At 43.6% G+C, this 23,608-nt stretch overlaps 1 protein-coding gene across 1 annotated transcript in view; it reads left to right on the top strand.

Annotated features, from left to right (window-relative positions):
- Positions 1-23,608, top strand: part of LOC147703008 (janus kinase and microtubule-interacting protein 2-like) — a 179,037-nt gene that overhangs the window by 118,072 nt on the left and 37,357 nt on the right. The window contains exons 12-17 of the mRNA XM_086931569.1: positions 1,937-2,035; positions 3,309-3,407; positions 8,832-8,885; positions 14,309-14,374; positions 14,906-14,974; positions 17,500-17,577. Coding sequence (XP_086787695.1) covers positions 1,937-2,035; positions 3,309-3,407; positions 8,832-8,885; positions 14,309-14,374; positions 14,906-14,974; positions 17,500-17,577 — 465 coding nt within the window. The remainder of the gene's footprint in view (positions 1-1,936; positions 2,036-3,308; positions 3,408-8,831; positions 8,886-14,308; positions 14,375-14,905; positions 14,975-17,499; positions 17,578-23,608) is intronic.

Genomic DNA, 23,608 nt, shown 5'->3' with positions numbered 1-23,608 from the left:
TTAAACTCGTACATGGAGACGGTGGGGTACACGTTAGGGAACATTTCTTGACCATAAAATTTATATTTCCTCAATTTGGTGCTTTCAGAACTGGAGCTCCTTGTCCCTTACAGCCTCATAGCAAGCCTGAACTTCTGGCTATGGCCTACAGCTCTATGCTCACTGCCTGACAGGAAGTGCTGCCCAAGATGAATCCCTTCAGCCAGCCCAGGAGACCAGAGAAAGCCACATTCACGGTCTTGATCCTCCAGAAGCTGGCCATCTGACTTGGTTGTGATCTACCACAACAATGACAAAATGAAGGTTATCTGCACAAAAGCCAACAATCTTCTTGGCAAACATGCCTCCATGAAGCAGCTAGTTACCTTTGAGATTGCAGGCTCTTCTCCAATATAGAATCCATGGGTCCAATAAACAGCCTCAGGCCTGGGAGCTGAAACAGTATCCCTTGGTCACACCCTTTCCCGTGTCTACTGTGCAGCATTCGTCGGCCTGTACACAGCATCCTGAGCATTTGATTGCCCACCAGGTGGTAAGTTTGTTAAACTTTGGTCGATTCAGGCTGGAAATATGATTATTTAAAGGTCCAAGAAAGACTGAATGAAAACCAACATCATGAACACTGGTTATGGTGGTTTAGAATCTGAGGTCTCAAGTATGTGTGGCTAGCGATAATGGCACCAGAGATATTGATTCACAAATCCGGAGAGTTCCTAAACATAACAGTGAGATAACCAGATCGTCCCTGAATCGCAATGAGTTTACAATTCTTTTACTGCAACTATAAGTTTTAAAGAGATAGTAGTTTAAGGTATGTTTTGGGGTCACCTTACCAATAGATAGGTTAGCCCAGCAGCCAGAGGAGTTGACCCCTGTTTTCAAATGCACGTTACTAGGATGTTGTACTGGTATCATGGGGAACTTACGGACAGACTCAATATTAAAGTCTTTATAACCCTGGACCACTTCAGAACTGTCAATATTGCTCAACTGTTGTTGGACTGCATTACAGCACTCTAAACTGCTCTTTGGTTTTAATAAATTATGGATAATATCTATAAATATTTTTAGGGGATATTGTATTATGAAGAATGAAGATATAGGCATTTTCTTGTACTGAAAATATATGGTACCACTACATATACAATAATGATATTTGAATTAAAAAATGGTAATGCTGTCTGATCTTCTGAATCTGGGAAACAATCATCCTCTAATTTGTTCCAGAGCAAATATTTGTAGGTAATGGTTTTGCAAATATAAGGGGCTGGTGCTCCAATGAAAAATATAAGACATCAGCCTTAGAATGTCCTTTAGGGGTGGCAAAGAATTGTTGAAAAAGGTTTGAAAAAGGTTTTTTATAAGTGTAGGGGGCAATCCTAAGCAGGCACATTTCTATTTTCCTGGAGCCCTAAATTCCTCGCACGGCTCCTGCACTGGGTGTAAACAACAGACAGAGACTTGCACACTGCTGTTACCAGCCACCTGAACATGGAATGGAACTGCAGCAGTAGGGTGAGTGCTACACTCAAAACCAGAAACACAACAGAGTGTAAACATCCAAGGACCCAAGTGATTAATGTGAAAAACAGATTGATTTTGGAATACATAAATTACAAGTTCAGACTCTTTCTTAATAGTGGACATACTTTGTGATCCTGTGCAACTACCATCCTCTAGTTCAAGTCCCTGTTACCAAACTGTGAATTTAAAGTTCATCAGAATTACAAGAATACAGCTAAAAGGCCATTCCATTCACTCCCCAGTCTTTCCTCGAATACCCTACTCCCTGATACTCTATGACATCACAAGCATGTGATCTGTGCCTACATGGCCTCTTCAGTGTCTGCCATGGTGTGTTGTGATCCCTCTTGCTCTGAGAGGTGTCTGTGTTAATTTGTCAGTGTGAACTTAACTCTGAACCTTCCCATGGCAGATAGAGAAGCTGGAGAATGAGAACAACCGACTGCAGCAGGACCTGCAGGACGCGCGCGATCAGAACGAGCTGCTGGAGTTCCGGAACTTGGAGCTCGAGGTTGGTCATGGAAAGGCTCAGTTGGTGGGGTGAAGGGTAGTGTTACTGGAGGAAAACCTTAAATACGCCATCCCTTGACAGGAGTAAATATCTGACCAGTTCCATGATGGGGAAACATTAGATTGAACTTTCAGAGTGCTCACAAATTAAGACATGTACATATTTGTGGGTGTTCCCTTCCCAAAAGTTCAAGGCAAATAACACTTTGGAACACACCCCTTCCAACCTCTTCAGTAGGATGTATTACTGCAGATATCTCTACATATGTGGCGGAGAAACCTGTAGTAATTGATGCATTTACACCTTCCAGGAATCCTTAGGAATTTCTTGGGTATAAATGGAGGTAGATTTGGCAGTAAATATATGTTTATAGATGGAAATAGTTTTGGGACTAGGGACAATGCGATAATATATTCAGTGATAATGGTGATAATGGTGACAACAAAAAATATTTTGCCACAATAGAGTGATATTCTGGCACAATGAGGCACTATTATTACACAATAATGGGATAGTCTAGCAGTATAACAAAATATTCTGGACAAAGGTTGCATATTCTAACAAAATAAAAATGTAAGTGAATGATCCCAACCACTGGTCAACATTGATTAAATGAGTAATATTCCTCTGCGAGCTCATTCTAAATTAACAGGCCAGACAGAGCCTTTCCCTTGTTATAGGAAAATATAGGACTTTTCATTTGTAATGCCTCATTTGCCAGAAAATGTTTTTCCTTTCTCCTAACACCCTCTGCAACACCTCGCAATATAGTTGTGTCTACTATGGATTCCTAGGAAGCACCTACCAACCATCCCCCTTAAGCATAGTTTTAAAGGCAACCCCACTAATTGCATCTGTTTTCGCTCTTAATATTCCCATAACACAAGTTTCCACCAAAAGACACAAGAGATATGTCCGCGTTTGGATACTTCTATGCCAGGTAGCCCATGTCACAATATATGGTATCCAATGCATCTGTATACTGTAAGCCAGAGATATTTAATGTTAGGAGAGTTCACAGAATAGTACAATGCATTCATCCACATTATTTCAGTCCTCTATTTCTATTCACAACACAGATATGTGTATTTCCTTAAAAATAAAACATTACCATGTTTTCTTATCAATTACATCAATCAGAAATGTGATAAATTAATAGCACCTGGAAAAGGGTTCTGTTAGAAAGAACAGGTGGTAACAAGGTGTCATTGATTAACGTATTCATTATTTATAACTTTGCTGGATTGTCATATCTTCCATTGGTATATTGTAGGAGCGAGAAAGGAGGTCACCGCCATTCAACCTGCAGATCCATCCCTTTGCTGACGGTGTCAGTGCCCTCCAGATATACTGCATGAAGGAAGGTGTCAAGGTAAGGAGGGCCCCCAATGCTCTGGGTGATACTCGATAAACCACCCTAAACATACACATCCTTCACTGGCTGCCGTCATCCGCTTCATCAGCCCAGATTCTTTCCACAGCTCAAACACCACTGCTGTAAAGTTAATCTTCCTTCATATCTGGAATATTTTGTATTGCCAATCCTTCTGTGGGATAATCCATTTGGAAAGATCCTTAAGAGATAATGTTGGACTTGGCCATGTCTGAAGGGTCATCCTGAGACTTTTTTGCCTTCACCCTCCGGTTTGTTTTCTGAACCTGTTTTTGTTGGCCTTTAGAACTCCGCACAATTTACCAATCCTAACCAATGCTAAAGTGCTTGGGCCCTCTTCTTAAAACATGGCTGAAGTGGCTTTCACCCAATTACGTTTTACATGTTCTGGTAGTGAAAAACCCCTAAATGAAAATCCTACCACACCCAGCCACATCTCCTCACCTCAATAAAGACTGCCAGGGAAGCAACCCTGAATCCACATTTGATCCAAACTGTGGTAAAATGCCTGAGAAAAAGAGCCTCGAACTGATTGACTAGTGGCAAAATGTTTAAACTTCTAGTTGACTGCTACCCAACTACCAGGGACTGTGAATACAAGGAGGAGCTTTACTCCAGAAAAATTAAGAACTTCATCAAAACAAAACTGATATCGACATGCCTGGTGCAGTTATATGATAGAACAATGCAAGCCTCAAGAAAGCATGCCTGAACCACGCGGTCTTAACCAAAATGGCGTCTTTCCCACGCATGCCTTCACCACGCATGCCTTTACCACGCAATTTCATGGTAAAGACATGATTGTTAATGGGACATGTCTGGTAAAGATCACTCTTCTGCCCCTCTGCTCTGAGCCCTAAAATGTGGCCCTCCTGCAATGTATTCTACCCGCGAAAGCCCTAGAAACTACCCTACCCCCATCGTGATCCTTAAAACCCGACCCCTTAGCCCACAAAAACTTCCACAACGCCAGTACCCTCTCTGAGCCCTAAAACCAGCCCCCACCCCCTAAAAGTTTAACCCCCCCCCCACCTCCCCCTGCTCCTTTCCAACTGCCACCTCGGCCTGGAAATTGCCCCTTGCCTGTCCCTTGCCCTGAGCCCTAAAACCAACTCCCATCCCCTTAAACATACCCCCACCTCCATCCTGCCCCAGCCCAACTGCAACCTCAGCCTGAAAACTGCCCCTTTCCTGTCCCCTGCCCTGAGCCCTAAAACTCCAGACCCCCTGGCCCTGAAAACTACCCCCAATTCATACAAACTACTCCCAAAACCCCACTTACCTCGATTCTTCGCATCCTCTCCCGATCCTTCCTCTTCATGCCTCTGCCAGCCAGCAACTAGACTACACATGTGTGGTTAAGGCATATGCGTGGTTAAGGTAAGCGTGGTTATGCAACTGGTGTCCACCCCCACCCACCTCGCCTGACACACACTCGACGCAGTCTTCACCTCCAGCACAGACATCGACTTCAGCCACGCCACAGAGCTTCAATGGACGGACCACAGCTGCGTCCACTTCACCTTCAAGAAAACGACGACCCACCACCACCAGCATCAGGCCGCCCGCAGAAGCTGGAACAAGATCACAGCAGACCAGCTCGCCGCTTCCCTGAGCCAGCACCCTCCCGCCAGCTCAGCGAACCCCAGCCAGGCCGCCGACAACCTCACAAGGTGGATCAGCAACTGCGCAGACGAACTCGCCCCGCTGAGATCCCCGCCCAACAGATCCAGCAGCAAGAAAGCCCCGTGGTTCACCGACGAACTCAAGAGCTCCAAGAAGAACTGCCGAGCCCTCGAGAAAGTCTGGAGAAGGGATCCTACACCAGACAACAGGACCACCTTCAAGCTGGCCACCCGGAAGCACCACCAGCTGATCCGCGCCGCCAAGAAAACTGCTTTCAAGGACCGGCTGGACAACAACGCACACAACTGCAAGGAACTCTTCAACATCGTGAAAGAGCTCTCCAACCCCAGCGCAGGAAACAATGACATCACCCCATCGCAAGACATCTGCAACTCCCTCGCTTCATACTTCCACAACAAGATCGCGGACATACACAACAGCTTCAACAACCAACCAACGAACACCAAGACCGAACACCCACCCCCCACCACCACCCTCCACGCCTGGACCCCGGTCAGCACCGAAGACACCATCCGCACGATGAACTCCATCCACTCCGGATCACCGACCGACCCCTGCCCTCACCACATCTTCAACAAGGCCGACGCTATCATCGCACCCCACCTGAGAGACATCATCAACACATCCTTCAACACCGCCACCTTCCCTGAGAGCTGGAAGCACGCCGAACTCAGCGCTCTTCTCAAGAAACCCACAGCGGACCCCACCGAACTCAAGAACTACCGCCCCATCTCGCTCCTCCCGTTTCCTGCCAAAGTCATCGAGAAGACCGTCAACAAGCAGATGGCCGCCTTCCTCGAGACGAATGGATCCCTCGACCCCTCACAGTCCGGCTTCCGAGCCAATCACAGCACCGAGACCGCCCTCATCGCCGCCACCGATGACATCCGAGCCCTGATGGACAACGGAGAAACAGCGGCCCTCATCCTCCTAGACCTCTCCGCGGCTTTCGACACTGTCTGCCACCGCACCCTTGTACAGCGCCTCAGCAATATCGGAATCCAGGACAGGGCACTGGAATGGATCATCTCCTTCCTCGACGGAAGAACACAGAGAGTCCGTCTATCACCGTACAAGTCAGAGGCCACCAAAGTCATCTGCGGCGTCCCTCAAGGATCCTCGCTGAGCCCCACCCTCTTCAACGTCTACATGAGCCCCCTTACGGCCATCGCACGCCAGCACAACCTCAACATAATCTCCTACGCCGACGACACCCAGCTGATCCTTTCCCTGACCAACGACCCCGCCGCCGCCAGAGCCAACCTGCACGAAGGGATGAAAGAGGTAGCCGAGTGGATGACGACCAGCCGCCTGAAATTGAACTCGGACAAGACGGAGGTCCTCATCCTGGGCTCCTCACCCTCCGCCTGGGACGACTCCTGGTGGCCTCCCGCCCTGGGCACCGCACCCAAACCGACAGACCATGCACGCAACCTGGGCTTCATCCTGGACTCCTCCCTCTCCATGACCAGGCAAGTCAACAACGTCTCATCGGCATGCTTCAACATCCTCCGCATGCTACGGAAGATCTTCTGGTGGATCCCCACCGAGACCAGGAAGACCGTCACCCAGGCCCTCGTCACCAGCCGACTGGACTACGGCAACGCCCTCTACGCCGGTACCACCGCCAAGCTCCAAAAGAGACTCCAGCGGATCCAGAACGCCTCAGCCAGACTCATCCTCGACATCCCACGAACCAGCCACATCTCCGGACATCTGAGAGACCTCCACTGGCTCCCCGTCAACAAAAGAATCACCTTCCGCCTCCTCACCCACGCACACAAAGCCCTACACGACCAAGGCCCGAGCTACCTCAACAGCCGAGTCAACTTCTACGCTCCCAAACGCCTCCTCCGATCAGCCAACCACGCCCTCGCCGACGTCCCCCGCATCCGAAAAGCGACTACAGGAGGAAGGTCCTTCTCCTACCTGGCCGCCAAGACCTGGAACTCCCTCCCGACCGACCTGCGCCTGACCCAAGACCACCTCTCCTTCAGGAAGAAGCTGAAGACCTGGCTGTTCGAGCAGTAGCGGCACCCCCCCCCCCCCAGCGCCTTGAGACCCCACGGGTATGTAGCGCGCTCCATAAATGTCTATGATTGATTGATTGATGCTTACGATGTTAGAACACGCGTGGCTGAGCCCGTAGTGTCCCAACTGTTTCCCGCCTGGTGCTTTCCTGAATGTCTGGAGCTGCCTACTACCTGTCTCCCCAGGACTGGGGATAAAGACAAAGCCTGGGACTACAAGGACACCTCTAGACTTGAAGCTTAAACATTTTGATAAAAGTAGACAGCTCAAGAACTATTCAAAATCCGCAGCCTAACCATTAGCGATTGTTTCTTATGTGAGATATTCCAAATACATACTGCATATCCTCCGTTTGTGTTAAAAGCATCGGAACACTGGGCCATATGTATCATAGTTCCGTTTTGCGATTTCTACATAGCGATTTTTAAGGAATCGCTATTTAGAAATCGCAAAACGTTATGTATGAAAAAATCGAATTTTTTTTGCGATTCCTTAATCTTCCTTATTTGCGAATTCGCAAGTTGCAAATTCGCAAATAAGGAATAATTTCCCATTCATTCCTATGGGCCAGGAGGCCCATAGGAAATATTGTGAAATGCATTTCATTTTGCGATTCGCAATTTGCAAATCGCAAAATGAGATTGATTTCAAGGGTGCAGGGGTGTCTCAAGGATACCCTGCTGCACCCCTGAAATCAGCATGTGTGTGCATATGGCGCACATACATGCCCTATGGGCATGTTTGTGCGTCACATGCCACATTCAAAAAAGCCAATTAGTGTATTTTAAAAAGAAATCGCAATTTACCACCAACTGAAAGTTGGTGGTAAATTGCGATTTCTTTAGCTAAATTCGCTACAGTAAAATGCTTCATACATAGCATTTAAGGAATCGCAAAATTGCGATTCCTTAAATGTTATAGCAAAATAAGGAATCTCAAATATTTGCGATTACTTAAGATGCGATTTTTTTATACATATTAAAAAATGCAAAACAACCTTTTGCGATTCGCAAAGGCCGAAATTCGGCGAATTCCGGCCTTTGCGAATCAAAAAAGGCTTGATACATATGGCCCACTGTCATTCGTTCTGATTTTTACTGCCCTACAATCTTATAAGTTATTTCTTTCAAGCAGTAACTCTTAGTAGTCACTGTTCTTTCTTGTGATTGTGATGTTTGGGTTACACTGTGTCTGCCTCAACGGTCCTTTGCACACACGCACCACCGCCGCCAGTGATCTTCAGATCTTCTGGAATAGAGACACTTTGACTCTTCAAAGTATAGTTGGTAGAAGACCAGCTGTAGGGGTGATTGCCTAACACAGATTGTCATTCGTGTTATTGCAAGCTTTACTAGACTTGCTTCAATGGTGGTGCACAAAACATAGCCTTGTGTTAAAGGGAATCTACACTGATATCAGCCCCCCTGGCATTTTAAGACAAAAATAAGTCCCCAAATTGCATGTCACTCTAGGAACACATCTACCTTGTCTTAAAAGCAGGGATGGAAGGTGCGAACTTACCTTCACAGGAACTCTACTTCAAAGCTGACTTTTGGACTCGAAATATTCTACCAGCAATGGTTGTTGAGTCCGGCTGACTGTCAGCTGCAAAGAGCTGAGGCCATACCAGCTTAAGACCCAGTTATGTGTCCCTCTTTGGAGCACTTCATTTACTATCCATTGTAGCACCAAAAGTAACACTGATTCATTTTCACTTTCTTGCAGGATGTCAGCATCCCGGGCCTCATCAAGCAGTTAGATATTCTGGGAGACAACGGGGTGAGTATGAGTTTCCTTGGAATGTGTGATGTGGAATGTAAACAAAATTCCAGTGACCTTTGATTACTTGAAATTGAGGCTAAGCTTTCTTCTGAACTCAAGAAATAAAAATAGAGTAAATCCTCCGAACCTATGCGACGGAGTCTATTAGACTGAAGGGACTACAACTCCCCTAGGTGTATGGTTTACACCTAGGGGGGTTCAAGTCCTTACCGTCCTAGATTTCTTATGAACAACTGCAACAAAAACAGTGTGTGGCCAAGACAGACACATCCATAAGTGGCCCCTAATGTTGCTGAGGACTCATTGGGTATAACCCTAAGGAGATTGGTGTAAGTGTGCAAACCTAGGGGCATATTACAAACAACTAGCGATAATTATCGCTATGTTGACTTAGCGTCAAAATTTTTATCGCCGAGCTGCGGCGATTTTTATCGCTTAGGAGCCTTGCTATTATCAAGGTTTATTATTATTATTATTATATTTCTTATATAGCGCCAGAATCGACCCCCGAAGGGGTATCTCCGCGCTTGCCTTGGGAACCCGTCCTGGTTTTTCCCTGTGAGATAGCCCCTACAGGGCATCCCCAAGGTGAAAGCCAGGCATCCCGCCACGGGGGGCCGTTGTGGAGATTAAGCAAGCTTAATGCCCAGAGTTGCAGAGTGTGAACCCATGATTAGGTCAGGCACCGAAGCGAGAATTATCGAGTCCATGGACATTTGAGCTCAAGACCCTGCCGCGTCGGGAATTGAACCCTGGTCCCGGGTCTGACCTCTGCTTCAGGGTCTGCCTGCTCTAACCAGTGAGCCACACTTCTCCTAAGCGATAAAAATCGTCCGAAATGCATGAATATCGCTGAAAAGTCAGCGATTTTCATGCATTACCGAGCAAATGCTCTTAGCCATGTTATCCACCTACCATTGGATAACATGGCTAAGAACTGCTCAGGGCAGGTGTTAGCTTTTTGAGATATTCACGCTTAGCGCGAATATCTCCAAAAGTTGGTAATAGGAGATAGCGATGTTAGCGACTGTTTCCAGTCGCTAACATCTTGGCACGCCCACTTTGCATGTCATTAATGATAATATCACTGACATGCAAAGTGGGGCCCAAGATGGTCACTATCTCCTGCTAGCAGTCGCGACAGCTAGGTAATAGGGAGATAATTTTATCTCCGCTTTCTTGACTTTTAAAGCCATAAAAGCGGAGATAAACCCCCTTGATATTATGCCCCCAAATTTTTGGGAACAACACATGTATTATGCAAATGTGCTTGTGTGAAAACGTTACCCAATAGAATACCTTGTGTGTAGATCATGCAAGATAATTTGGGACATTGCTCTGAGTCACAGTTTTGTGGTTCCAACTTGAATATTTTGCTTAAGCTACTCTCCCACTCGCTAATATTGTCAATATGAGTGTGACCATGAAATGGCAAAATTCACCTAAGGTAACATACACAAATTTCGCAAGATTTCACCCTTGTAATAAAAGTGTTGCCAGGGGCTAGTTGTTGCTATAATATCCTATCAATTTCATTGGAAGAAAATCACTTTTCCAAACTTTTCAAATAATATATAGTTAAAACCACTAGTTGAAGATAAGAGGTGAAGCATGGCAGGTCACTCACATTTGCACAGCCACCAGTGCTTAATTTGAGGCGGTGGTTGCTGGTGGTGCCTCAGGCACTTATTTTTGTGGACTGGTACTTATTTTTCTGCATCAGAAATTTTCCGAGAGCAAGAGATGAAAAAACACACAAAATGGAAACACAGAAGAAGAGAATACTATAAAAACCATCGTAAAGGGACAAAGTAGGAACCCGTAAGAGTGAGATACATTTACAGGGATTGTCTGGTAGTGGATTAAAGCAGCATGAGGTGGGCTTAATACTAGGCCGCTCTGGTATTTAGTGCGCTGACATTTAATTTTACTGGCTGCAGGATTCTAAATAGAGCTTTGGACACTTGCACTTACACTTATTCTTTTATAAATTAAGCCCTGCTTGAAGTCAGATCTGACTTTCAACAGCATAAGACTGCCCGTGTTTGGCCTCCTTAGTAATCATCTGATTGAGCGGAAAATACTGTCCAATTCTGTAATACAGTGAATAAGGAGGTCCAACTGCAAAATAAGGGAAAAGAGGTGCCCTTAATCCCAATCAATGGATTCCCTAATAACAAAATGCATGTTTTTAATTAGTGGCGATTTCTTAGGGTGCTCCTCGCATGCTCCCTAAATAGTGCATAATTTGCAAATAAATACTTACATAAGGAAAGGGCTCAACCGTTTTCTTCGGAGCCCGCTGCTAGCAGTGTAGATTGCCAGGTGGAGAGGGTCAAATACCAAGAATATCCAATTTTGAGTCCACACACTTGCAGGTGTTTTATATTCTGCTTTCTCAGTTTGTAACTGCTTTCCATTCTATATCTTTCTCCTCTCTCACATTTCTGCCTTTAACTACCTTTCCTTTGGTCTAAGTCTGATGAAAATAAGGCCCAGTTCCCAAAAATAAATGCCAACATCCATCATCTGTAACCACCAACATAAATTAAGCATTGTGCTTGAAAGTGCTAGGTGAAAGAGGCGTAGAAAAAGTGAGAGAAGGGGCAATTAGAACAGAGAGGATGTGGTCACTCAGTTACATTTCACAGCTGCTTTATAAGACACATTACATATTACATGTGCCTGATTGTCCGGGACCCTTAACGTACCCTTAATGGGCCTGTTGAGCCATAAGGAGAAGAACAGACCACATACTCGCTTCTTATGTGAAAAGGGTCGCTTTATTGAAGACAGGTAAACATTTTACCCTAGGCCTTCGCCTCATAAAACTAGACCTCACTATACATTACTTTACCTAATTCCCACTACCCCACCCCTAAATTTACCTCCCCCTTTAACATCCTTGTCTTGCACCTGTAACTCTTAACCAGGCATTAAACTGTCAACTTTTACAATGATAAACTCTTTGCCCACCTCCTGCACCTGCTGCAAGCAAAAACCAATTACAAAAAAAACGTGTTGGTGCACCTATGCTCCACGAAAACCACCAGCAATCTTTCTATTGCCAAAGGACACCCCTTTTTCAGTTATTCAAAAACCTGGAAACTCTTCCATTTAGGGAAGAGTTGGTGGGAATATTGTCCTAACTGATACTGATGGCCATCGTAAATGACTGTTTATATGCCGGGCAATAAAGCCCAGAACAGCCCAGCCCAAAAATAGCCCAAAAGAAGCCCAATGCAGTCTGGATTGCACCATGTCCCAAACTCCCTGATGGGGTACACCTCCCTGCGGTTGGCTGCCCCACAAAGCTCATTGTCCTTCATAAGTGCCCATGAAAGTCCTGAAGAAGTGAACTCAAAAACTATCATTCTGTTCACAATCTAATACCTTGGGAAGCCTGATAGAAGAGTGTCAATTTCTCTTCTTTCCCATAGCAACGTTCAGCTTATCCATTTTGCTGATCTCAGGTAGGGGGTAGGCCCTTGCCCCGTAAACTTTGTGGGACAGGCAAAGTAACTTGAAGTCACCTTTTCAAGCTGCATGGTTTTGCATTAGTTGAATTTGTTTTAAGGACTTTTAGTTAAGGCAGATATCCATTCTATTGCTTAGCATTTTTAACTGTAGGTGTACATTGTTGGCTTTTTCATTCACTTTCCTTATACTGTAAAGAGTAGGGATGAAGGTGACTCTAACATTGCATATGTAGCAGTCCATCGTTGGTGGTTGCCAGTGATGCTGGCCATTGCATTAGTAAATAACTAACCCACTCAATGTTTCAGTGACGCACCAGTTGCGGCGCCTTATCCATTCAAATAAGAGTATGGTCTGTGCCTCTTCAGCATATCTTTGGATTGGCATTTTGTGAGGTCAAAAACAGTGGCCACGGGTCTCAAATAGGCGTTGAATAGCCGTTGACATTGAATAACCATGGCGAAGGAACTGAGCTTTGTCGAGCTTCTCAGTACATTTTATATGCCTTTGACTAAAAGAACCTAGCTTTACTTGTTTCTGTCCTAGCAGTAAAGTTGTCATCGAGGCTACAACTGTCTGAGTTATGCCCATGTGATCATGTTGGCATTGGAGATGGAATGAATGGTCAACCTTGTATTCCTCTGAGACGTAAAGTAAAACTAGAGATGAAAGTTGGTCGTCATCCGATGCTCTCAACAGCCTCTCATGAATGTCAATCAAGATATTACAATTTTCTTTTGTAAGAATGTAGCCACCACAGTCCTGGATTTGGGGTGGGATGTCCTTAGCATATGCCTAATATGAAGGGCAAAACATCACTTTACAAAATGTTTTTCAAACTCCATCAACCTGCTTCATACAGGAAGGGTGAATGGTTAACGGGTCTTGGAAAGGTGTGGCTACATTTGGATATTTCTCATAGAGTTGCACCTGCCTTTCCACAACACTGAGCATCCTTTCATTGTTGTTGGTGCATATAGGATCTGTGTTGCTTGTTTCCATACCTTCCTCATTCTGCTAGTAGGAGAACAATATCTAATACCACTTCTCACCATAATACTACCTAATAGTCTGCAGGGGAGAATCCAGAATGTTGACAACCTCTTGAAGTTAGATGATCTTCTGGAGTAACAATATGTATATATTGGAAGGAAAACACGTCATCTAAAGTTTTATCGGTCAATGCCATGGATAACTGTGGCCATATTGAGCTGCTTCTGAAGAATCATCCTTTACAGCCATCTTGCTTATGGTCCAAAGGATGCCTTAGGAATCTTTGAGCTTTCTCTATAAATCATCTATGAAGCCTTCTGCCTGACTTAAAACACAGCCAGGAAGGCAACATCAATCTCCATGAAACAGGATTAGTGCACCATGATCCCACTAACATACACTACGGCATGGAGACTGTAGTGAATCAGGAGGACAACAGCAAAGTGTAGTGTACTTACATGGCCAAAGGAACACTTCTGCTATAAGAATGCACTAGTTTATCCCCCTACAATAACAAATTTCACTTCATCAAACTATAAAGAAATATAAGCAACACAACCTACTGATGAACCTGACCCAGTGGTTCCCAATAGCGTACTCCATTATGTGTTCTACTATAAATAATTTATATTTTGGCAAATACATTGGCAAAAAATGTTAAGGAAACCATTACTGTGTACTTCAGTAGCCTTCCTTTCTTGGTTGTTGTAGGTTCTATTTGATTGTAATATTTTGTATGTTTTGTTTGATTTACTCTCTGGTATTATAGGGGTGTAAATTAATTATTCTACACACAGCTGTAGGATCCTACTGCAATGTGGTTTTAAACATCTGTAAATACAGCCTAACCTTCCGTTTGTAGCTATGTTAGAATTATGTCCCCCGCTGCAGCTCTGAGACGGATAAGGACCTCTGCCTCTTTACTGACTGCTGTGCTTCTCTCCATACAGAATTTAAGGAATGAAGAGCAAGTCGCTATCATCCAGGCGAGCACTGTGCTGTCCCTGGCAGAGAAGGTACAGTCCTGTTGTTTTATAATCACAGTGTGAGTTCAGCAGTGTTTTGTCATTGGTGGGAAGGTATTGTCCCATTTTTCCAATATTTATCTGTGCTCACCAGTGTAAGTCACCAGTGGATAAGTTAGAGCCCCAACACATCACTCCATGGTCACCTGTCGATGGATGTTGGTTAACAGATCACTTGTCCTTGCTTTAAACTATGACGTGCGATCCAGTGATGCAATGACTCTCCTTATGGGACCTAAAGAGAAACAATTGTCATTTCCACCCTCAATTTGAAACACTCAATGGGAAGTTCAGTTTTTTAGGCACTCTCCGTGAAAATATGAATTTGTAAAACTTTACTCAGACTTGACATCTAGGAGGAAAATCTGGTGGCCACAAACATCAAGCCTGACATGTTTCCTTTGTTGGGTGAAACCCTTCATGTGGGAAAGGGGAGTTAATATGGTTGAGGTGAAACTCGTGGTAAGATTTTATTTCACTGCGCTTCTCTTATTCCTGCCTCTGCCCTTTGTTTACCTCCAGTGGATCCAGCAGATTGAAGGTGCCGAAGCCGCTCTGCACCAGAAGATGATGGAGTTGGAGAGTGACATGGTAAGGTCGTCCATACAATTCTCCTTTCTGTTTGCGGATAGTGTTGTGGGGTTTTGACAAGCCCAGAAAAGTGGCTGTAATTGTGTCAGAACAGCAAGAATGCCAGGGATTCATGTCTAGAGGTCAACTAAGAAGGCTTGTGGTTAGTAATGACATCACGTCCACACTCTGCCATAACACATGTATAAAGTATAGGCTTGTGCTCAATTTTAGGTATTATGATTATTCTTTCTTGCTTTACAAATATTAGTTACAAAACAGTAGCAGTTTGCAGAATTTTGTTTTCCTATTTTACAAATGTATGCCATGATGCACAAAATTACCTCAAAGTTTTGGAATTTTCTGTTGGCTTGAACCACCTGAAACACCACATAGTACAAAACGTTAAATCATTCAATCAATATTTGCTTTATTCGATTCAAGTATTACATCATAAAAGCACAACAAGTATCTTTCAACATTTAAAAATAAGCATTCATAATTTAAAAGTTTATCAAGGTAAAAACTGATTAAAATCCATTACAATTACCATAGATATGAAATAACAGACAGATTTCAAAGTGTTAGCCGCATGCTCAGGTAGTAACAAAATCATCATGTGAATCAGTTAGTTTCAACTAGAGTTGGACCTTGTATCGATGCCCCTGTTCTGACCACCCCTTTCAGATATTTTGCAATGTGGCTAGTGACATTTTCATCAGCTAGAGATTGAAGCCTTATAAATGCGGGTCGACATTGCCTCAAGCCTAGCATCTTCAAATAAGGCACAATCCATCTTCTCCTAAGTACAGTATAAAATTTACAAAAAAGGATAATGTAGATTGTCGACTGATTAGATACATTGTCACAAGGACAGAGTCAGGGAGAACGTGACCAGTCCTTTAATTGGGGAAATGTAACCAGGTTGTGAAAGTTGCCTAAGCGTAGGCGCGTCAGTAAGAACCTATCATAATTACTTGGGGTACATAATAAATATGGTTGTATCCCTATTTGAATCAAGAGTAATTTATTGGCTCTGAATGTCTGTTTCATAATGTTAGAAGACAGCCTGATCGTCTCCAGATGATTTAAACATAATGTTTTTAGGTCCTTCCTCAAGATATGAAGCATGGAGTCCAGATTGTCAAACAACTCAATGTGGTCAAGGTCACCCAAAAATGTTTTAATATATGCGAGCCAGGGGATGTAATTTACTTCCTGATTTAGGCCTGTAGACACACCTGTCCAGACCTTTTGCCATAACACATGTATAAAGTATAGGCTTGGGCTGGATTTTTATTGTGCTTATTCTTTCTTGTTTTACGGATATTACTTACGAAACAGTTTGCAGAATTTCGTTTTACTATTTTACAAATGTATGCCATGAGGCACAAAATTACCTGAAAGTTTTGGAATTTTCTGTTGGCTCACAAACCACGTGAAACACCACATAGTGCAAAACGTTCATAAAACTTCCCCAATTTGGCAGACTCGCTGAATTTCACCAGGTGGAATAGTTTCTTCTGCTGGCAGTCTTTCTGTGTTTTATGTTTTAGCAGAATGTTTGAACCATTTTTGCATTTCAGGTCATCTCCTTTGGCCTTAGATAGTTAACTGTGATTTTGTAGATACTGGATGTGGTCACCCACGACTAGGCACGTTGTCTTTTCTAAGACACCACACAATGGGCCAGATGTAGGTAAATCCGATTTACCGACTCTTAAATATCGACTCATACCGATTCGGTATTTAAGAGTCGGTAAATTGGAAAGAGGCAGATGTAGGTAAAAAATTACCGAATCTGTAAGAGTCGGTATTTACCGATTCTGTAAATACCGAATCTGTATTTCCCATTGATTCCTATGGGCCTTGAAGCCCATAGGAATCAATGGGAAATACAGATTCGGTATTTACAGAATCGGTAATTACCGAATCCTGCAAGGGTGCAGGGGGTGTCACTTTGACACCCTCTAACACCCCAATTCCGGACTTGTGTGCCATGTGGCACACAGACATGCCCTAAGGGCATGTCTGTGTGTCACATTGCACAGGTGTGCATGCACAGATGTGCATGCACACCTGAATTCGGTATTTTACCACCCAATAGGATTGGGTGGTAAAATGCCGATTTTTAAGGGCCTGTGGCACTCTTAGGAGTGCCACCTACATGTGGTTATTCCGAATTGGTAAATATACAGATTCGGTATTTTACCGATTCTGTAAATTTACCGATTCAGTAACTTTACAGAATCGGTAAAATATAGGCCCCCTACATCTGGAAACCCTAATACCGTTAAGTAACTTTGAACATCCCTCCATACGTTATAGTTTAGAAAAATGTATAAGTACTTCCTATGGAATGCGGGTAATCAAGCACAAGAAAATAAGTTTTTTGCCTTACCACAGCGGACTATTTCCCTCAAAAGAACCTTTTCTTTAGGTATATCTGAACAACATGGTTCTTGATTCACCTCTCTACGTGGCAGTTGACACTTCCTGGTTTGCCTTCCTTCCTGACCCATTTCTTTCTTCCATTGGTCAATTAGGAGCAGTTCTGCAAACTGAAGGGCTACCTGGAGGAAGAACTAGACTACAGGAAGCAAGCGCTCGACCAAGCGTACATGGTGAGTCACTTTCTCCAGCTAGCCATGGACTCGTTGTGTGGTGTTTTGTCCTCTTGGCATTCCTTACCTGTGGAGCGCCTTGTAGAATCCTGTCACCTCAAGGAGCCTGGGGGATCCAGAGGAGGAAGTTAGTGGCTGAGATTCAATAAAAAGCTGCCTTGCCACCACAGAAGGTGAGCGATCCTCTTTGTCACTCTTGCCTTCCGTGTTCAGATGAGGTCACTATCAGTACAATGCATGCCTAGGCTTTAAAGGCCATAACTGCCATATCTGGCCGCAACGTTTGAGGGCAATCGATGGCACGCCCTTCAGGTAAGCACGTTCGGACAGCAGGTGGGTAATGGACTCCTAAACAATCTGATTCAGGAAGAGTAGGGACAGCCGAAATCTGTGCAAAAAGTATCTAAAATATGTGCACGTTTTTTCAGATTTCTGAAGTAAAAGGGTAAAATATGGCTGAAGGAAAAATAAAACTGCAGAAACATGTCAAAAATATAAGTTATTGTTTTTCAATGAGATGCTAGAGAATAAAACTAATACTGGTAAGCTGCATTCACGGGCTGATCTTTCAGAATTCCAGTTTTTTAAAGCTGGTTATTGCATCATATATGGTGTTGGTCCCCTCAGATCCAGCTGCAGTCTCCTATTGAACTCACTCTCAGCTGGTGCATCTGTTGTTCTTGCACTACTTCTTTGGTGCAAGGGTTGGTGCAAAATTGTACAGATGCAAGGACAATATATGAAATCGGGTCCCATAGTGAACAATTTAGCCACTGGAGCACATCTCCCTAATGTGTCAACTCAACTGTCCGTGCAACGCGTGTGTTTTCTGGACAGATTTTCAATTTATTTGAGGTAGAGAGACAGGGCCCAGAACACATCAATACCTTTTCCCTCTGAATGTCTTGCATACTTGAAAATATTCCTTTAAGAAGAGCTAATAAATCTGTCTCTTTCAAAGGGCCTCCTTACTGATCTCTGCGCCTCTTTAATTGATTGTGTTTTGACTCCCACATGCTTCCGTAGTCGGCCATTACAGCAAAGTCTCAAGCAACAAATATTCTCCAGCTGCAGAATGGCTGAATGACTTAAACGTTTTCTCCTGAAACATGGCGGATAACTTGTCATGTTTTTACTGCACACAATAAATGCTGTTACTTTGGGGTGGGGTATTTATTGGGTGTGGTAAGTACATTATTTTACAATTTGTGGTCCAGGAGAGGAAGCATAAAAGGCAGATTCAATATTTTTTTGTTGCTTGTATCAGACCTGCCCCACAGCCCCTCCACCCCTTATACATTTTTCTCGTTGTTATTATTGAGTGAAATCTGACAGGAACAACGATGGAGTGGCATAATTATCGCGTATCGCGGAATTTCGACATTAACCTCGCAGTCATGTCAGGGCCTTCGCTTTAAATCCTTCCCAAAGTGGACAGATTGGTACAGTTAACCCCTTGCATGCTGATGACGGCCCCCATCCATCATGCACTACGGCGCTCGTGTGCTGATGACGGCTGGGGGCCGTCATAAACCCGCCCACTCGCGATTTTGCCGCACAGGCGCAGAATCGCGGCCACATGCAAGGGGTTAAATTGGCGGATAATAACACCTGATGTGTAGATGTTTACTGCCGCGAAAGTGCTAAGAAGTGCTATATAAAAACAAGTCATTGTACAAATGACTTTAGCGTAAAATTCTGATCGAGTCCCTCTGATGATTTAAAGAACCCGGCCTAGAAGTAGTTTCCGAACAGGTTTTCTTTCATTAATGCTCTTCAATATTAAGTGACGCCCGAAACGTGCAGATTCGCGCGCGGGATAGTTACATTGAGCGCTTTAATTACCGTCACTATGTAATGCTGGTGGTCGCAAAACATTAGTACATTGTTATGAGACTCGCTAATTAGAAGGGAACGCCCCTTCCACATAGCGAGTCGTAAAACCTATTTAGCGAGTGGCAAAAAATGGTGACTCGCTATATAGGCTATGTACATTGCCCAATATGTTTTTGCATGCGCAAACGGGTTCGCAAACTCGTTTGCGCATGCAAAAACAGGTTGTACATCAGGCACCAGGGGGCATATTTACAATAACTGGCGCATCCCTGCAAATCAGCAGGGATGCACCAGTTATTGTGCGCCACAGCTACGCCATCATGGATGCGCCGCATTTACAATGTGGCGCACCATGGGGCAAAAACGGCACAGATGCGTCACGCATCTGTGCCGTAAAAGTGGCGCATTGCTGGAGTTGCGTCGCAAGCGCGACGCAGCTCCAGCAATGCTCTGGGGGCCTTATCTAGTTAATGCTGCGTCAATCCTTACGCCTGCTTCAGACAGGCGCAGGGTTTTGACACAGCATGGGCCTAAAAGTCCCTGGGCAGGAACGCCTACATGTGGCGCAGGGCTTTACAATGTGGCGCATCTCCCAGATGCGTCACATTGCTAGTACCCCGCACCATGGCTCAGGATTTGCGCCGCCGCTGCGTCACAAAAGTGACGCAACTGTAGCGTAAATGAGGCGCAAGGGGCTTTTAAATCTGCCCCCTAGTGACTTGGAACACTCTTTGCAAACGAGCAACATCTATTGCCCTGGCTCGACGCTGATGGTACCACGGGCTGACATACAGGGCGGATGGTATTGAATTCAGCAGAAGAAAGAAGAGCCTCATTGATGTTACAGCGCCCCCTGGTGGGCATAGTGAGTGAGCATAGTTGCGGCTGAAATCTAGCCGCTTTCTAACTCCACTCTAAGCCCGTTGAGAACAGAGAATTCTTAAAAAACAAAGCCCGGCTCGCGCTGCCGCGCATCTAATTATTTAACCGACAGAAAGGAAAAAATCTATAAAGCCTGTTTAAAAAAAAAAAATAATAATAACTCTGTCCCATTTAGTGGTCAATTTACTACCAACAAACGACACACTTGTGTGAAATGAGCTTGAAGCCTCCCTCACTCTTTGCCCTGATGTACGCAGATACATCAGCACCCCCGAGCGTTTTATTTTTTATCCGCGCAAACGCTACAAATTGGACTTGCATTAGGATTCAATTTCAGTTAATCGTTATTCGGCTACGAGTAGGGTTAAAAATACGAAGCAAAATACAACACACCATTAAGAAATAATAGCATCAGAAATGTTATTAACCACGAAGGTGCTTTGAGTTTAATTAAAATAAAACAATAATTGTCATTAGTAATTAATATGTACCATAAAAATGACTTTAATTAAATGCAAAACACAGATAAAAACTAATCACCACAATTTAAACACTACAAAAATAAAAATAAAAAAACACGTTTATAATGACAAAGTGTTCCTTATTTTGATACCATTCTGAATAAAATTAATCATAACTACACAATAATACTCTGATGAAAACAGTTGCAAATAAAAAAAGGTCTGGGTGCCATTGTCTGAAATATAAAGTTCTGCTTTTTTGCTTTTCATCTACTCTGCTTTTTTCCATACCTAGGCTCCTCCGGCTTCCGGGTTGTAGGTGGTGAATTTGAGAGTTCATAAAAGGTATAATAACATCTATTATATTTAAAGTTCTTAACAATGAGATCAAATAACACTTCCCTGGCTCTTGATACAATCTACAAAATAATATAAAGTGAAAAGTGGACTGAACCAGTGGGCTGGTCACATGAACAGAGAGGAAGCTCATTCATCCAGGGTACAGGGGTACAAGGGAACCCTAAAGGTAGTTAAGGACCTTGGGTTACAATCTTAGAGCAAAAACAGTGGTCCTTAAAGGAAACATTGTAGCATCCTAAATGAATATAGTCTGTAATAAGTACTATATTATCAGGTGTCCAGCTGGCCACAATTTTTAATCAAAATATTTTCAGTATTAACAAAAGCAACCAACAATGACAGTGGGATACAATCCTGCATCCAGTACATAGGATCAAAAAAACATACCAAACAGATAAACAGAAAGAATTTTCAGGCAAAAAAAGGAAGGAAGCTATAGGTCAATATTAATACATAACGAGCTTTCTGTAATAGTGAACACACTTAGATAAAACAATCGTTTGCTATGTGCCACTATTTCTTGGGTCGACGACGTTTCGATCCCTTTAGGTCAATGGTGGGATCATCATCAGGACTGTACATATTACATGCCTGAATTAAAAATTCCTGCCTCGTAGGGTAATACATGGTCCAATGGCATCAGAATCGGCTGTTGGAGTAAGGCAGCAAGGTTTTGTCCTGGGCTCTGCTTGAGCCACGGGGCGACAAAATTACTTTTCCGATGTCGCGACGTAGTTAAATAAGTCTGATATATCGCGATTACGGATCCTAAGTCACCGACATTGTGCAATCCAGACACCCCTTTTCAGCCATTGACGCCGCTCACAGAGGCTCCCACCATGAGGGGGACTCCCCCATCCTGGATCCGTAATCGCGATACATCAGACTTATTTAACTACCTTGCGACATCGCAAAAGTAATGATACCTGATAATATATTACTTATTACAGACTATATTCATTTAGGAATGCTACAATTTTTTCTTTAAGGACCAATGTTTTTGCTCAATCATTCATCCAAAGGCAACTTTCTGTAATCCTACTGAGAAATGGTTCCAGATCCTCTGTTGTAGATAATGCAGAGTGGGCTCTGGCTGCTGACTCGATACCCTACGGTACAGTGCCTCAGATCACCACATAACTTGTAAATACATGACTTAATCATGTTGCAAATGGTGCGGACAGTTGTTTTCAGATCAGAAAATAACTCTGCCTTGCCCATGTTAGTGCATACTTTTTTAATATAGCCTTATAGCCCACCGTAGCGGGCTATACCGGGCATTAAAGGCCTGCTCCAGCGTTAAAGATCCGAGCCGAAGCCGAGGACCTTTAATAAGGGAGCAGGACTTTAATAGCCAGTAGAGCCCTGCTATAAAGGGCTATAAGGCTATTAAAACATTCTGCCACTATTGGGAAGAACATTCTAACAAATAAAACAATGGCCTCTCACAGCTCGAGCGCTCCGAGAGGCCTTTGTAAAACCTTGGAATGTTGCTTTTCCGCCTTTTACCAGCCCGTAGAAGCTCGGAGCACTCCATTGTCTTCAATGGAGTGTTCCACATTCCAATGTTCAAATATACTTTCGTCGTGGTATTTTGGGGGCATTAGCTAATCTAAGCGCCCCATGATCACCAGACGATTGAAGCTAGATTCGGGTTTTGCCCAAATTGAAAGCCACAAAAGAGAGCGGAGTTTGATAAAATCCTCCGAACAGGTGATCCAATGACAAACAAAGGAGGAACATTAATTACAGATAAGCTTTTTTTACTGTTTGGATACAAGAAACATTAGTGTAGCCTTAAAGGCCCACAACGTAAGGAACCACAGATACACTTTTATTCCTGTAAATGTCCACCGTATGTTTCAAAGTTTTTTTTACCTATTTTAGAGGCAAATTTAAATATTGCCTCAATAGAACTCCCATTTTGAATTCTCCTTATGTTGAGCAACTGTCGCAAGTGACAGGCATGGTCCAAGGAAACACTTCAATAAGCAAATGACTGGTCCTTATTGAGCCATAGATCCTAATCATATACATTTAGTCTTAGCCATTACACCAAAGGCCATAACAAATATTTTAGAAGCATTTCTTTTTAGGTCCAGTTGGTCCATAAAAAGAACAAAGGAATCCATGAGTTTTTGAAGCCCATTAGCCAATCTAGCAATAAGAACAATGTAATTGGAATACAGTAGCACAGGAATAGGTTGTGCAATGGACTTCGGCATATCACATCAGCTATCCACCGAAGACTTTTCCAAGACATTAATGCAAAGCATAGAGAGAAACGTTGCTGACATGCATCCCTGACAGGACCTCTCCCAATCTTGAAAGAGTCAGAGCATTCCTCACTGAGCCTACATTTAACATTTGATGCAATATCTCAATAAAGATATAAAAAACATTTGGTTCTTGCATACCCAGATAAAGCATAATAGACCATAGTTTTCAGAGATTGACACTATCAAAGGCACAGCTTAGATCCATAAATGCTA

The sequence above is a fragment of the Lissotriton vulgaris genome, chromosome 7, assembly GCF_964263255.1.
Source record: "Lissotriton vulgaris chromosome 7, aLisVul1.2, whole genome shotgun sequence".
NCBI lineage: Eukaryota > Metazoa > Chordata > Amphibia > Caudata > Salamandridae > Lissotriton > Lissotriton vulgaris.
The sequence above is the reverse complement of the archived record's forward strand: the minus strand, read 5'-3'. Positions and strand labels throughout refer to the sequence as shown.